The sequence below is a fragment of the Onychostruthus taczanowskii genome, unplaced genomic scaffold (genome assembly GCF_017590055.1).
Source record: "Onychostruthus taczanowskii isolate IOZ18803 unplaced genomic scaffold, ASM1759005v1 scaffold175, whole genome shotgun sequence".
Taxonomy (NCBI): domain Eukaryota; kingdom Metazoa; phylum Chordata; class Aves; order Passeriformes; family Passeridae; genus Onychostruthus; species Onychostruthus taczanowskii.
The window spans coordinates 401,785-414,870 of record NW_024498962.1 but is presented as its reverse complement, the minus strand read 5'-3'; the positions used below and the strand labels follow the sequence as shown (position 1 = coordinate 414,870).

Here is a 13,086-nt window from a genome sequence, read left to right as displayed (position 1 = left end):
TTTTAAACCTGAAAAAAAAACCTCTTTGCATTTTACAAGTGCACTTCAGAACAAGCTATAGTTTCAGAAGTGCAGCGTTTCTGAATCATTATCTGTTCTTTTAGGCACTAAGTGCTTTTACTCTGCCTCTGTTACTTGATTACAGCACTCCAACTGAAAAGTTTTTCCAAATAATGGAAGCACCTAAGCCAGATTTTTTAAAAGTGTGTCTATTTGGTTTTTACATGTTTTCTTTAAACAAAGACATTTGAAAAGCACTATGTGTACCGTTATTTGGATGCTTTGTTTTAAAACAAAGGCAGAATTGGTTTTTCAGATGTTGTATTAACCGTTATTAACTCAGAGAATCTGGCCACATCTCAGATGTGCTAAAGCCTCGTTAAATTTAAACAAATTTCATTTGCAAGTTAGAATGGTAAAAAAATGGTGTAATGGGAAAAAAAAGGCCCACTATGTGTTGAGAACTATATAGTGCATTGTAAAGGCTTCATAATGGCTGGGTGCAAGAGGGCCAGGACTGGGGACTGGGTTGCCTGCCACTTCAGTCTTTTCTCTGTTTATGAAAGAAACTTAAATAGGTCATACATTTGTGGTGCTACTCTGCTCAGAGGTGAAATTCACCCAGTGGGACTGGCTATTCAGGCACTTGCAGAACACTGTGATACTGCTTACAGGAGCAGTATCATTGCCTAGTAGTAAGTGTTTGCAAATACAGCCCTACCACAACTGGGATGGGCTATTAAGGTTTAATCTGTTCCTGCCCTGTTTCCTCAAAATCCAGTGGAAGAAAGTTTGCTTCAATTAGCTGTGTAAGCTTGCTTCTCAGCGTGTACTAGACTAATACATTAGTAACAGAGAGAATAAATATGCTGATTCCTTGTATTTGTATGGAACTTCTCTCTACCTAGTGACCATCTGGTACACATTAATAGCTTCACAAAGCCTTAGCTTTCCATTACCAGGAAGTTCTCTGTGTATTAGCAACATATGGTTCAAGAATTTTTTTTTCCCCTGAAAAATGTGTCCCTTAAGCATATACTTCCTCTATATTTCTGTATTATGAAATGTTTCTCTTTAACTATACTTACAGCTTTTCCCTAGAACTCTTCCTTTAAGGACATATAAATTTGCAAGTGTCTGGAAAGAAATATTGGTATATAAATGCATATCAAACAGAGGCATAAAATACGATTGCTACTTGGCAAGATTTTCTTCTCTTTTACCTCCTTATCAAGCAATGACTAATTGCTTTCTTATGTTGAGTGCAGCACTATGTGTAAGCTGACCAAATACTGTACACATTATTGTTGTTGCTGAATGAGGTATAATCTTGAAGACTGGAACCCCGTGAATGTTTGCACTGTGGTTTAATCCATAGGGAAAGGAAAACATGAAAATTCCATAATTTCTATTTTCTAGCCTGTTCTCTGCCCTGTTATTTGTCTTGTTCCTTAAGGATGAGCACGGGAGTTGATGAGCATAAAATAGTGTTGGAGTGAATGCTTTCAGGATCCAGCATGCTCTTGCTTCAAGAGGGGGTGTTCTTTCTATTGTGGACCTCTACCTGTCCCTTTGGACACAAACAGTCCTGCTGCAGGACTGCTGTGGAGCAGGCAGCACATTTGGATTGGAGTTCAAATGGAGTCCTCTGTCTGTGTGCTACCCATGTCCCCAGCCATGATGGGGCATATGGAAGCCATTTAAAAGAGGATAATATTTGGCTTCTCTTTTCTATTTGGGTGACATTCAAAACTCTCTCTTAACAAAATACAGCATTTAATTTGCTGCTTTAAAGAAAGATGGCTGGGAGAAAACACACTTTCTACCATGAGAGGGTAAAAAATAATCCACTGCACTTGTCAGTATAAAACCTTCAAACTGACATCCAGACCAAAATTGTGTTAACAATTAGTTATAGTTGAAGGGTGGCTTCATGGTGAGAACACTGATGAATCCAAATTTAAATCCAAATTCACATGGTGAATCCAAATTGAACCAATTTTCCTTTCTAAGCATACAAGTTAAAGGAGTTCATTGTAACCATGTCCTATACAAAACGTAGTCCAAAGTGCTCCCATATATAATCTGATTCAGTAAATCAAAAGAGCTCCTCAAAAACTTAGAGAGGAGCACAGATATTTTTTTACTCTAAAGTCATTAATATTCAACAAGATTTCTTTAAATCGTATCATCTTAATAGAAGTTGCAGCATGCTGACTTCATCAGTAGTTCAACACTATGAAGCTGGTGAAAGGGCTGGATGAAAAGAATCATGTGGGTGCATCTAAAAGCTTGGGGACATTGGTGGCCAACATTTAGATTTTTGATTGTTGGAGTAAAATTGAGGATCTAGGTTCACCATCTCTCTCTAGACTTTTGAGAGGTGGGACTGTATGGCTTTAGAAGCCATGTAAAAGAGCACGTTTGAGATAGTTCTTTCAAAAGCTTTGTGGTTATCCAGGAGCTGTTTAAAATAAATTACAGAAGCACAGGCTCTACCTGCCCAGCCCTGTGCCTTCTGTATGAGGCTTAAATTTCAGCTCCTTGTGTTGATCTGTCTCTGCCCCAGTGAGTCTCAAATTATTTTTCTGAGCAGTGAAGCAAGATCAAGGAAAGGAGCAGGGAGAGGGTCCCTGCTAGGGCAGCCTGTAGCCTGGTGATTGGATTCCTCTCCAAGTGAGATTCATCTAAGGAAGGAAAATTAATTTGCTGGGCTGTTCAAAAGGAGACAGGAGAAAGGAGGGCTGCTGTCAGTCTGTCTAGTGTTATCTGATGAAAAATGTTATATGCCATTCTGTCTGTGAATAATCCAGTTCTGTTAGTTTGAGCATGTGTCAAAAATCCTTTTTTTAATGGGCTCCTTAAGAAAAGTAGGTAAGGGGATATAGTTACTCCACAACAAATTGAGGAGGCCCAGAACTCCTTGAATCCTGATGAAAATAAATCACTTTTTTACATGTGCCAAAAGGAAAATTTCAGAATGGTTTTGAGGTCAAAATGTGGTGGTGTGGATGGCTTTTGGAGCCCTCTCACCAAAGCAGCTGAGCCACTGGAAAGTCCTTGTGGGAGCTGTCTTCCAGAGACAGTAGACTCCAAGCATCTCAATAATTTTAGGCGCTGATGTGCTTTTCAGGTCCAGCTTCAAAGAGTGTATGAGTCTGCAAACATGATGTTGTCCCATCCAAACCACATTTCAAATCGTGCTGTGTTTCCAGTGGGGGAAGTTCAGCGAGTGTGCTGTTTGTTGGGGTGTATGTGATACGCAAGAAGCAGATCAGTCTTGTTCAGGGCAACAGTAACAATGTCTAGAGCATTTGTAATGGAAAAAAGGCATGTGAGACAGTCTCAGCTGCTGCTGGAGTCACGGGCTCTTGGGCAGATCCACGTGGTGAGGCACTGTCTGCACTGTGCCTCTGAGTAGAAGTGGTGCTCAGTCTTGTGCTTATTTCAGAGCCGTTTTGGGCCATCAGCTCAGACAGAACCAACAGTGATGGTGCAAGCAGCTGGCCCAGGACATTTCCTGTCTGGAGAGGAGTGCCACAGTGTGAGCACACTGGTGTTAGGCAGTCCTTCATTCCCCTGGGGACATGCAGTAGAGTGCCTCATGATGTCACCATTTTGTAGTTCTTCTGGCATTCCCATTCAGTTCCAGCCATTTTGGACATTGTTCTGTTCTAGATGGATTTCTTATTTGCTTTTTGACTGAGCCAGTATCAGACAACATGGGCTGACCCTTCAGTGTCAGTCAGGCATGTGTGCTGAATCCAGCCAAAGGATGTTTGACTCAGACAAAGTGTGCTTACCCTCTTTCATATGCATTTAACTCTGTCAAGAAGCACAGAACTGCCAGCTCAGTGGCAGCACCTTTTAGCACCCTGATCTGGAAGGTTCAAATCCCCTCTTCCTTTGGAGTCACATTTTCAAGGACTTTTGAAACATTACTCTGCCTAAGACAAGATGTTCACCTGTCTCAGAAGCAAAGCAGTCTGTACACCCCTGAGTATGGGGAGGTAGCGTGGTAAGTGACTAATGAGACTTGTCTTCCCTACCTGTATTTATAATGTGAACAGGACACTCCAGTTCCCTAGTCCCAAGCACCACCACTTCTGACTCTCGCGCTCGACAGGGTTATGATGCTAGGGGACGCATGCTGGATTGGAAGGATCCGCTTGGTTCATCTGAAAATACAGATCCATATGTGGCAGTTTCATCCCATAATCATCAAGACAAGAAGGGTAAGGCCTTGGAAATGACATCCTGTGGTGAGGAGGGAGGGGGAGGAGGACTAAAGTGTAACTGCTTCCAGCTGGCTCAGAGTAACATGTAATGAAACTCCCGTGCTATAATTAAAAGCTTATAGTAAAGTCTGAAACTAAACAGCCAGTCTTAGAGTCAGTCCTAGATAATTCACTGCCTGAGGAAACCACACAAAACAAACAGAAGTGTATGCCTTTATAGAGAGTTTTGTGCATGTGTATGGGAAGGAGGGAAGCAGGGGTTTTAGCTCTCTTTAAATTTAATCTGCCCTGTTCTCTGACAAAGCAGGATCCATGGCTTCCTATTGTTCTTAAGGATGCATTTTTATATTGCCTTTCTCTGAATTTCCAAGGCAGCATTACAGTTCTCAGCTAATTTCACATTATTTCCATATCTCAACAAGCACAGAATCATAGAATCATGAAATGCTTTGATTTGGAAGGGACCATAATGACCATCTTATTCTAACTCCTCCTGCCATGACCAGAAGGACTTTCCACTTGACCAGGTTGTTCTAAACCCCATTCAACCTGGCCTTGAACAGTTTCAGGAATGGGCCGTCGACAACTTCTTTGGGCAGCCTTGCAATGCTTCACCACCCACCCTCAGAGTAAAGAATTTCTGCCTAATATCTAATTTAAACTGGCCCCCTTTCAGTTTGAAGCCATTTGCCTTCTCCTATCACTACATGCCCTTGTAAAAAGTCCCTCTTCAGCTTTTATATATCCCCCTGGCTGCTAGGGGGGATATATCTGCATCTTCCCAGAACCTTCTCTTCCTCACCCTGAGCAACTCCAGCTCTCTCAGCCTGTCTTCATAAGAGTGGTTCTCCAGCCCTCTGATCATCTCTGTGGCCCGTGTCTTTCCTGTGCTGGGGACCCCAGAGCTGGACACAGCACTCCAGGTGGGGTCTCACATGAGCAGAGCAGAGGAGCAAAATCCTCTTCCTCGCCCTGCTGGCCATGCTGCTGTGGATGCAGCCCAGAATACATTTGGCTTTCTGGGCTGTGAGTTGCTCTGCCTCAGGTTCTTTGCACATGGCCTTGTTAAACCTCAAGGTTCCCATGGGCCTACTTCTCAAATCTTGTCCGAGTCCCTCTGGATGGCATCCTGTCCTTCAGGTGCCTCAGTCACACCACACAGCTTGATGTCATCTGCAAACTTACTGCAGGCTCACTCTGTCACTGATGTCACTCACTATGTCATTGATGAAGACATTGGTCCCAAAATTGACCCCTGAAGGACACCACTTGTCCCTGATCTCCATTCAGACCTCAAGCCATTGACCACTATTCTCTGAATAATGCTGTACAGCAAATTCCTTATCTATTAAATTGTCCACCCATCAAGTCCATCTCTCTCCAATTTAGAGGGAAGTATGTTGTGGGGGACCATGTCAAAAGCCTTACAAAAGTCCAGATAAATGACATATGTAGCTCTTTCCTTGTCCATTGATGGACTCACTTCACCAGGTTGGTCAGGCAATACTTGCCCTTAGTGAAGCTGTGCTGGCTGTCTTGAACATTTCCCTGTCCTCCATGTGTCCTAGCAGAGTTTCTAGGAAGGTATGTTCCATGATCTTCCCAGGCACAGAGATAATGGCACTGACAAGTTGATACTTCCCAGGGCCCTTCTTTCTACCCTTTTTTAAGATGGGTACAATATTTCCCTTTTTCCAGTCACCTGACTGCCACACTTTTCAAATATCATAGACAGTGGCTAGGTAATTAAATAGTCCCACAATTCCTGGGACTCTGGGATACATCTCACAATGTTCAATAGACTGAGGTATGTTCAAGACTTAGGTAGGTTCTTCAAGTGGTCCCAAGCCCGATTTTCTCTTACAGTGGGAGGGACTTTGCTCCTCCAGGCCCTGTCTTGTGGACCGAACACTCAAGAGGCGTGGGAAAGGAGGTGGCAAAAGACTGAGGGAAAATTGTTGCTGAGTGCCTCAGCCTTCTCCTCATGACGACCTTGCTTGCCAGGTGGAGTACACTTCTTCAACCTTCCTTTTCTAGCTGACATACCTGTAGAAGCTCTTCTTGTTATTCTTGGCATCCCTTGCCTACTTCAGCTCCATCTACACCTTGACCTTCCTGACCACATCCATACACAACCAGACTGTGTTCCTATGCTCTTTCCATGACAGCTGTCCCTTCTTCCACCACCTCTGCATTTCACTTCTGCCCTTTAGTTCAGCTAGCAGGTCCCAATAGAGCAATTAAGTCTCTTGTCTTTCTCATCCAATTTCTTTCACCTGGGTTTCACTAGATCTTCCCTCTTGGGAGAGATCCTTAAAGATCTGTCAGCTCTGTTCTGCTCCCTTGTCCTTGAGGGCAGTTTCCCAGGGGGTCCTACTGACCTTCTTAAAGAGCTGAAAGTTTTATCTTCTAAAATGCTGGCTCCTGGCTTTACTCTTTGCCAATCCATATGCCTGAGGACTGTGAACTCCACCAGGACATGATCACTGCAGCCCAGGCTGCTGCCACTCGTGGCATCACCAGTCAGTTCACTGAGGTGGTGACCATCAGGTCCAGTATCCCAGTACAGATAAGGAAAGCCTGCTCTAGTTTAACCATTGAGTAAACTGGGAGTAGTCGTAGTCACCGGTCCTCAATCCCACTGTCTTCAGTGAGACCTGAGAGAAAAATTCCTTTTAAAGTGTGGTCATTAGTGTACATTAAATGATGCATAAATGACTGCTCATGAAGAGGTTCTATGTTTTGTTTTTCACACTCTAAAAGGTTGAGATTTAGGTGTCATTTCACAGTGCTCAGACCAGTGCTGTAGCGCAGGGGTGTAATACAAATCCTGTGCTTTGGCCTCCATTCCTCCTTTGCCATACATACAGAGACTTAGGAAGAGAATTGCCAAAATTTTCTGCTTGAACATAGAGAAGTAGAACCTTTTCTCCTATGTAGAGGTGGTGGTGCCCCTCATTGCATCTTGACCCTCATCATTCTTTCAGCTCCTTTTAATCTGTATTAATATGGTTCCTTTTAAACAGGAGAGTTAGGTTCAAATAGCTCCACTGCCTAGAGAGATCTGAATCCTTGTTATTCTTCTCCAGGGTGTTCTTAGATCTCTTCTTTCAATCTCTGTTGAAGATGTTTTTCTCTGTGTGGACTAATTAAGTACTCACTGTGTCAGAAGGAAGATGAGTACGAGCAAAACTCACTTGCTGAGTGGTTAGGGCACTCATCAGGGGCAGAAACACACGAGTTTAGTTCTTTCTGCTATGAATACTTGATATAAAACACTTAAAATATTAATTGAAATGTGGATTCCAGTCTCTGTTGTTCATGCATTTTATATGAAAAACTCATTAAACAAAAGCATCTGCTGTTCCTAAAGAAGCTACTGGCATGCCAGACCTGATGCTTTGCATTGTCTGCCCAAACTAGTGGGTTACTAGTTTCCCCTATTCTTCCCCCTCCATCTGACCCACTGAATCTTGAATTCTTTGCATTACTTGTGGAGGCTTTCAGCGAGGAGTGATGAGCACATTAACATCACAGAACAGTCTTCAGCAGAGCTACATGAACAGCTGCTGGTGGTCTGGACCCAGACCTGACCTGACCTCAGTGGCTGCTGTTCATTACAGCCCCAGACACATGATGCTTCCCATAGTCCAGGGATATCCAGGGTTTCCCACTGATCTCCCGAGGACTGACCTCAAAGAGCCTTCACAGTTCCTTGCCATAAAGACAGTGGGTGTCACCTGGCTGGCCCAGCAGAGACAAAGCCTGAAGCACTTTTCCAGTGGAGGAGCTTGGTCAAATTAGGCAGAAGATAACATGGAAAATATTAATCTAGTAGCCTTGGCTTTTAGGCTTATTGGCAGGAAATTGAATATGAAGATTTAAACTCCCACAGGCAGAGGATGGAAACTTGTCCCCCACTTCCCAGCTAACTAGCTCTTCCTACAGAAAAAGAAAGGAAAAACTACCCCTGTTTGAACAATTTCTTTGAAGAGCTTCATCCTGTAGGTTCTAGGACATTCTGGGAGAATAACTGCAAAATCTAAATCAGAAAAGTAAATTTCTAGAATTTGATCAGTCTTGCCTGTGTCTTGAGCACAGAGTCTCTTTGCACCCTGCAGACCTGGGAGCTGCTGAGCCTTGGCAGAGGAATAATTTCAGGTGGCCGCAATACTCAAAACCTTAACTTCAGATGCAAGGGAGTGACAGTACTGAAGATTAAATCGCACACTCTCCTTCCAGTTTAAGCTTAGTTTGAGATATCCTCTTTTTTAATTCCTTGTCCCTTGTTCTTCAATTGTAGAAATGCAAGTAAGAAAAAGGGTTATCACTTACATAGCGGAGGGAAGGCAGATAACCTCCATGCTCTCCTTAAGATGGCATGTGATTTACCTAGCACTCCGCTTTCCTCCCAGCAACATCAATGATAATAATGCTGACAGTAATCAATGATATTAATGCCAAAATTATTGCCATTAATATTATCAATGATAATAATGCCAAAAAATGAGGATCTTTTCTTTGTCCAATCTGTTGGTAACCCCTGTTATACAAAATACTTCAGGCAAGAGGACATTCCTTAGAAAATCCAGTTTCCACTTCTGAAAATAAGCAGTATCTTTCTCTTTTCCACAAGGAAAGGAAAGGAAAGGAAAGGAAAGGAAAGGAAAGGAAAGGAAAGGAAAGGAAAGGAAAGGAAAGGGAAGGGAAGGGAAGGGAAGGGAAGGGGGGATGGGTCCTTGAACACAGCTTCTCTGCTACTACCAGACAAAGCAGCATTTTAATAGCACTGTTTGTTGTGTGTGGGTCCCTGCTTCACAAGTCTTCTGAAAAGCAATGCTTAATAGATGGAAAACCAGATCTTACAAGCGTCTTGTATGCCACTAGCAGCTTTCAGAAGAGCATGCAGTGAAAATATTAATAAATGTATAGCTGTTGAATTCTAATAATTTTCGCTTCAATTCACTGACTGATGAAGTGGCTTACATTCAATATTTCCCTCCCCAGGGAGTGATGGTTACCAAAGAGCCTTATAAGTACTTGACAGGGTCATTTAAATATCATGCATTCTTTGATGCCTAATTATGAATATTGACAAAGCTGGAAGCAGTCTACACCCATCAAAACAATGGCGGCAGAGGTGACCGCATGGTTGTCCACCATGACTATCCACTTGTGTGTTGTTACTCCTTGCCTTGCCCAATCAGAGCTAGTTGGCTCCAAAATTCTATTGAGTTGTTGTTTCAAAAGGGCAAAGGAAAAAGTTCTTACACAAAATTAAATCAATAAATGTTACACTTACAATCCTTTTATCAAGATTTTGTTTCCACTTTTGCTGAGATTTCTTTTGCTTTCACACATTCACAAAGAATTTTTTTTTTCATATTTTCTCCTTGTTTTGCAAGGTGCTTTGTGTTTTTCTTCATTGGTTATGTCTATTCCTTTGAGCAGTGTTTTCTTTCTTTTTCTGTGCTCACAAATAGCTCCTTACTGATTGTACTAATTGTATAAAAATCCACTTGCTGGTTTTTTTTACTGTAACACGGTTGCTTTGATGATGTCACATCCATCCATATGCTTCACTCTTAATTCAGTGCAGGCATCTTGGGGAATATCTGTGGGGGTGTGAAGATGGGGTTCTTTAAAAGGGTTGACTCATGGGAATGTGACATTTGTGTGCCACAGCTTTAGTAGCTAAATATACTCTGGGACTGTTGTTTCCGAGCTACATCACATTTCTTGCCAAGATGAAAATGTGTAGTCCAACCCATAGAGTGGGAATTGTGCATTGCCATCGCATCGGCATTTTCATTTTGGCCATTAAGGAATCTGCCCTTTATATTGCAGGCAAAAAAAAAAAAAAAAAAAAAAAAAAAAAAAAAAAAAAAAAAAAAAAAAAAAGCTGTGATTGGACAAATTACAACCCTCTTTTCTATTCTCCTCCCGTCTCCCCAGAAAACTAAATTAAACCAAACTGAAAAAAAAAACCCAAAAGAACAGCATGTTCTAGAGTATGTTTTGTTTCCTTTCTTGCTGTGTTTTAGTGTTAATTTAATTGTGTTTCTCACCTTTGTTGAAATAGTTTCTGTAACCTTGCTGTCTAACCTTCCCCCCTGCTGCCATTGTACTTGGTGTTCCTCCTCCACAGTCGGAGTCATGAAGCTCCTCCTGTGGAGCACTCCAAGGCTTTACCCTCCACACCCCAGTAGTGCCGTAGTGCTGCGTCCCCCTGTAGTCGCCCTACTAACGAAGCAGGGATAGAGGTGTACAGCTCTTTGACAGGGCCTCTGTGAAGAAAGCAAACTGATTTTCTTCAAGAGCAGCTGGCCGTGTCCCTCACTACCCTGCTGCCCTTCTCTGCTGCCTCCTGTCCTTCCTGCCTCCATTCAGAAATGCCTCATGCTTTTCTAGTACTGGGTTCCTTAGTGCAAATGTAGCCAACAGCTCCGTTTTCTCACACGTTCCCTATCTGCCTGAAATCTGTGCCTGTTAATCACTGTTTTGATAAATTGGTTGAAAATTCAGGTTATGGTTTTGTGGCTCTGCTACAGCTTCTTCTTCACAGCATTCAGGTGGAAGTGGCTGAACTGGGCACTGAACAACAAAAGTGTAGTGGTTAGCAGTCTTTAATGTTTGTATTCTTACTTGGCTCAGCACTCTTTAGGTGAAGATTGTAAGTGGTATCTCCTTTCCTTAGCAAGCCTTTTGTTGATATCCATGTAACTAAGGTAAAAAGCTGATTAGAAGTGGGATGTGAAGAACACAGTTTACAGAGTTAAGAGTTGCTGGTTTATTTGGATATCAAGAGGGCTCCTTTAGAGAATCTGGTAGCACCTATTATTTTATAGTATAATCTATATTATTATTATCAGTAATTGCAGCTCTTCCTCTGGTACATCATTAATAGTCAACTCCTCTATTTGGAGAGGGCTGTGCTCTTGGGGAGCCCAAGAGCCACTCCTTTCAAAACCTGTCTCCAGAAGATATTTCATATTGTACACAAGTGGCAGTGTTACTAAATTTTACTGTGATTATCACTACTTGAAAGATTTGCTAAGTGCTGACAATGCTTGTCTCTGGAGAGTCTGCAAATGTTCAGGCAGATTCTGCTGCAGTGACACAAAATTATAAGAAACTTCAGGTACAGTTATGATAAAAAATGTAAAGTGATGATATAACAAGATACTTTGCAGGTAGACATGAAATGAGTGGGGGAAAAAAATCTGTGGCAAAACAAAGCTTCAGAGGTTGTTTTTTTTTGCATAAATTAAACAATTAATATTCATCACAGGAGAGCTCAGTTTTGCACCAAGAAGTACATTTGCAGAGTAGTTTTTACACAAAAATATTGTTATATGCTAATATGTACAAGGATCTAGAAGATTCAAAGCAATTTCTATATCAGAGAAGACAGAGGAATGTGATTATGTTGTTGGCATTATGTAATAAATCAGATGAGGAAATGAGGAATTGAAGTAGCACAAAATTTGTCAAAACTTAGTTTTTGAGTCAGTGTTTGCAGGTCTGAGGGGAAGGGCTTGGACTTTCAATATGTGGAGGTGGAGCAAATACTCAGTATTTCATCAGTGCCATTGTCCTGATGCTGTCATGATAGATACTGATTGATCCTAAAACAAGTGTAAGTCCAGTGGGAGGAGTTGCACCATAGGCAGTTCTGTCTGGATGGGATTGGGAAGAGGTGTATTCACCCAAAGCATGTGCATCTGAGGGGAAACTATGCAAACACTGCTATTCTTTCCCATAACTCAAACCATTGTATGCAGAAATATAAAAGAGTTACCAGTACTTTGCAGACTACTACGTTTCAAGTGCTGAGGAAACCATGAAAATTGAATCAGACCAGATCCTTCCTTTACTATACTTTTATGTTTTCTGCCCAGAGTCAGTAAATTGTAAGAAAGGGAGTAGAGAATTTGCTCTGATTCTATCTGTGGTTCTGTAGCACGTGGCTGAGATTTGGGTGAGAGGTATGGTTACTCAGAGTGTACTGGTTCACAGAGTGATTTCACCTAGACAGCACAACACAGGATTTAGTTCATTTAAACTTATGTAGAGCTACATGTAGATTAAAACCTATTGACTTCTCATTAGGATGAAAACAGAAGTTGGTTGGATGAGTCTGTATTAAGCAAGGCTCTGTAGATTTTGTTCTGAAATGTTCTTAAGTAAGTTAGCATCAGCTTACTGTAAACATCCCTCTTTCCAGAGAGAAGCCTTATTTATATATGGTTGTTTGGATGAAATTTTAAAAAAAGTATTTTTTTTTAGAACAAACAACCAACCCTATATTTGCCTAAAATGCCTCTAATGAACAACTTGTCCAGGAACTGGATGTCTCATAAACTAATCCCAGCACACCTACTGTGGGACACTGTTTCAGCACCATATCAGATAAACACCTGAAAGGCATTGTTAGCATTTCAATGGGACCAAATTTCCCAGTATGGTTTTTGGTGGACAGATACCTGAGTCACTAGACTAGGCTAATAACTCACAAAGATGCCAGAAGATTGGTGATCTCACCACACCAGAATGGCTGGTGTCCTGTGACATGCACCAGGAGGGCTCTGCAGTCAGGATTAAGGGAACACACCAGACTTGTCCAGAGAAATGACACTGATCGTTCTTCTGTTCTGTCTTGCATGTATGAGCTGTCTGCTCCCACGGCTAGAGACAGCTAATCATCTCAGATTACATCTTCAAGTTCAGTGACAGTAGTAAAGTAGATGCTAATTAATAAAATGGAAATTGTATATAAAATTCACGAAAGAAGAATGCTGGAAGGATGTTTCTGACAGCAGACTTTCTTCAGACTTTTTTAAATTAT

At 41.8% G+C, this 13,086-nt stretch overlaps 1 protein-coding gene across 5 annotated transcripts in view; it reads left to right on the top strand.

Annotated features, from left to right (window-relative positions):
- SEMA6A (semaphorin 6A) overlaps nucleotides 1-13,086 on the top strand; it is a 117,572-nt gene that overhangs the window by 84,511 nt on the left and 19,975 nt on the right. For 4 of the 5 annotated variants that reach the window (XM_041400220.1, XM_041400216.1, XM_041400218.1 and 1 more), the window contains one exon: nucleotides 4,071-4,235. The exons of the other annotated variant lie outside the window; for it this stretch is intronic. In XM_041400220.1, coding sequence (XP_041256154.1) covers nucleotides 4,071-4,235 — 165 coding nt within the window. The remainder of the gene's footprint in view (nucleotides 1-4,070; nucleotides 4,236-13,086) is intronic. 5 annotated transcript variants of the gene reach the window in all.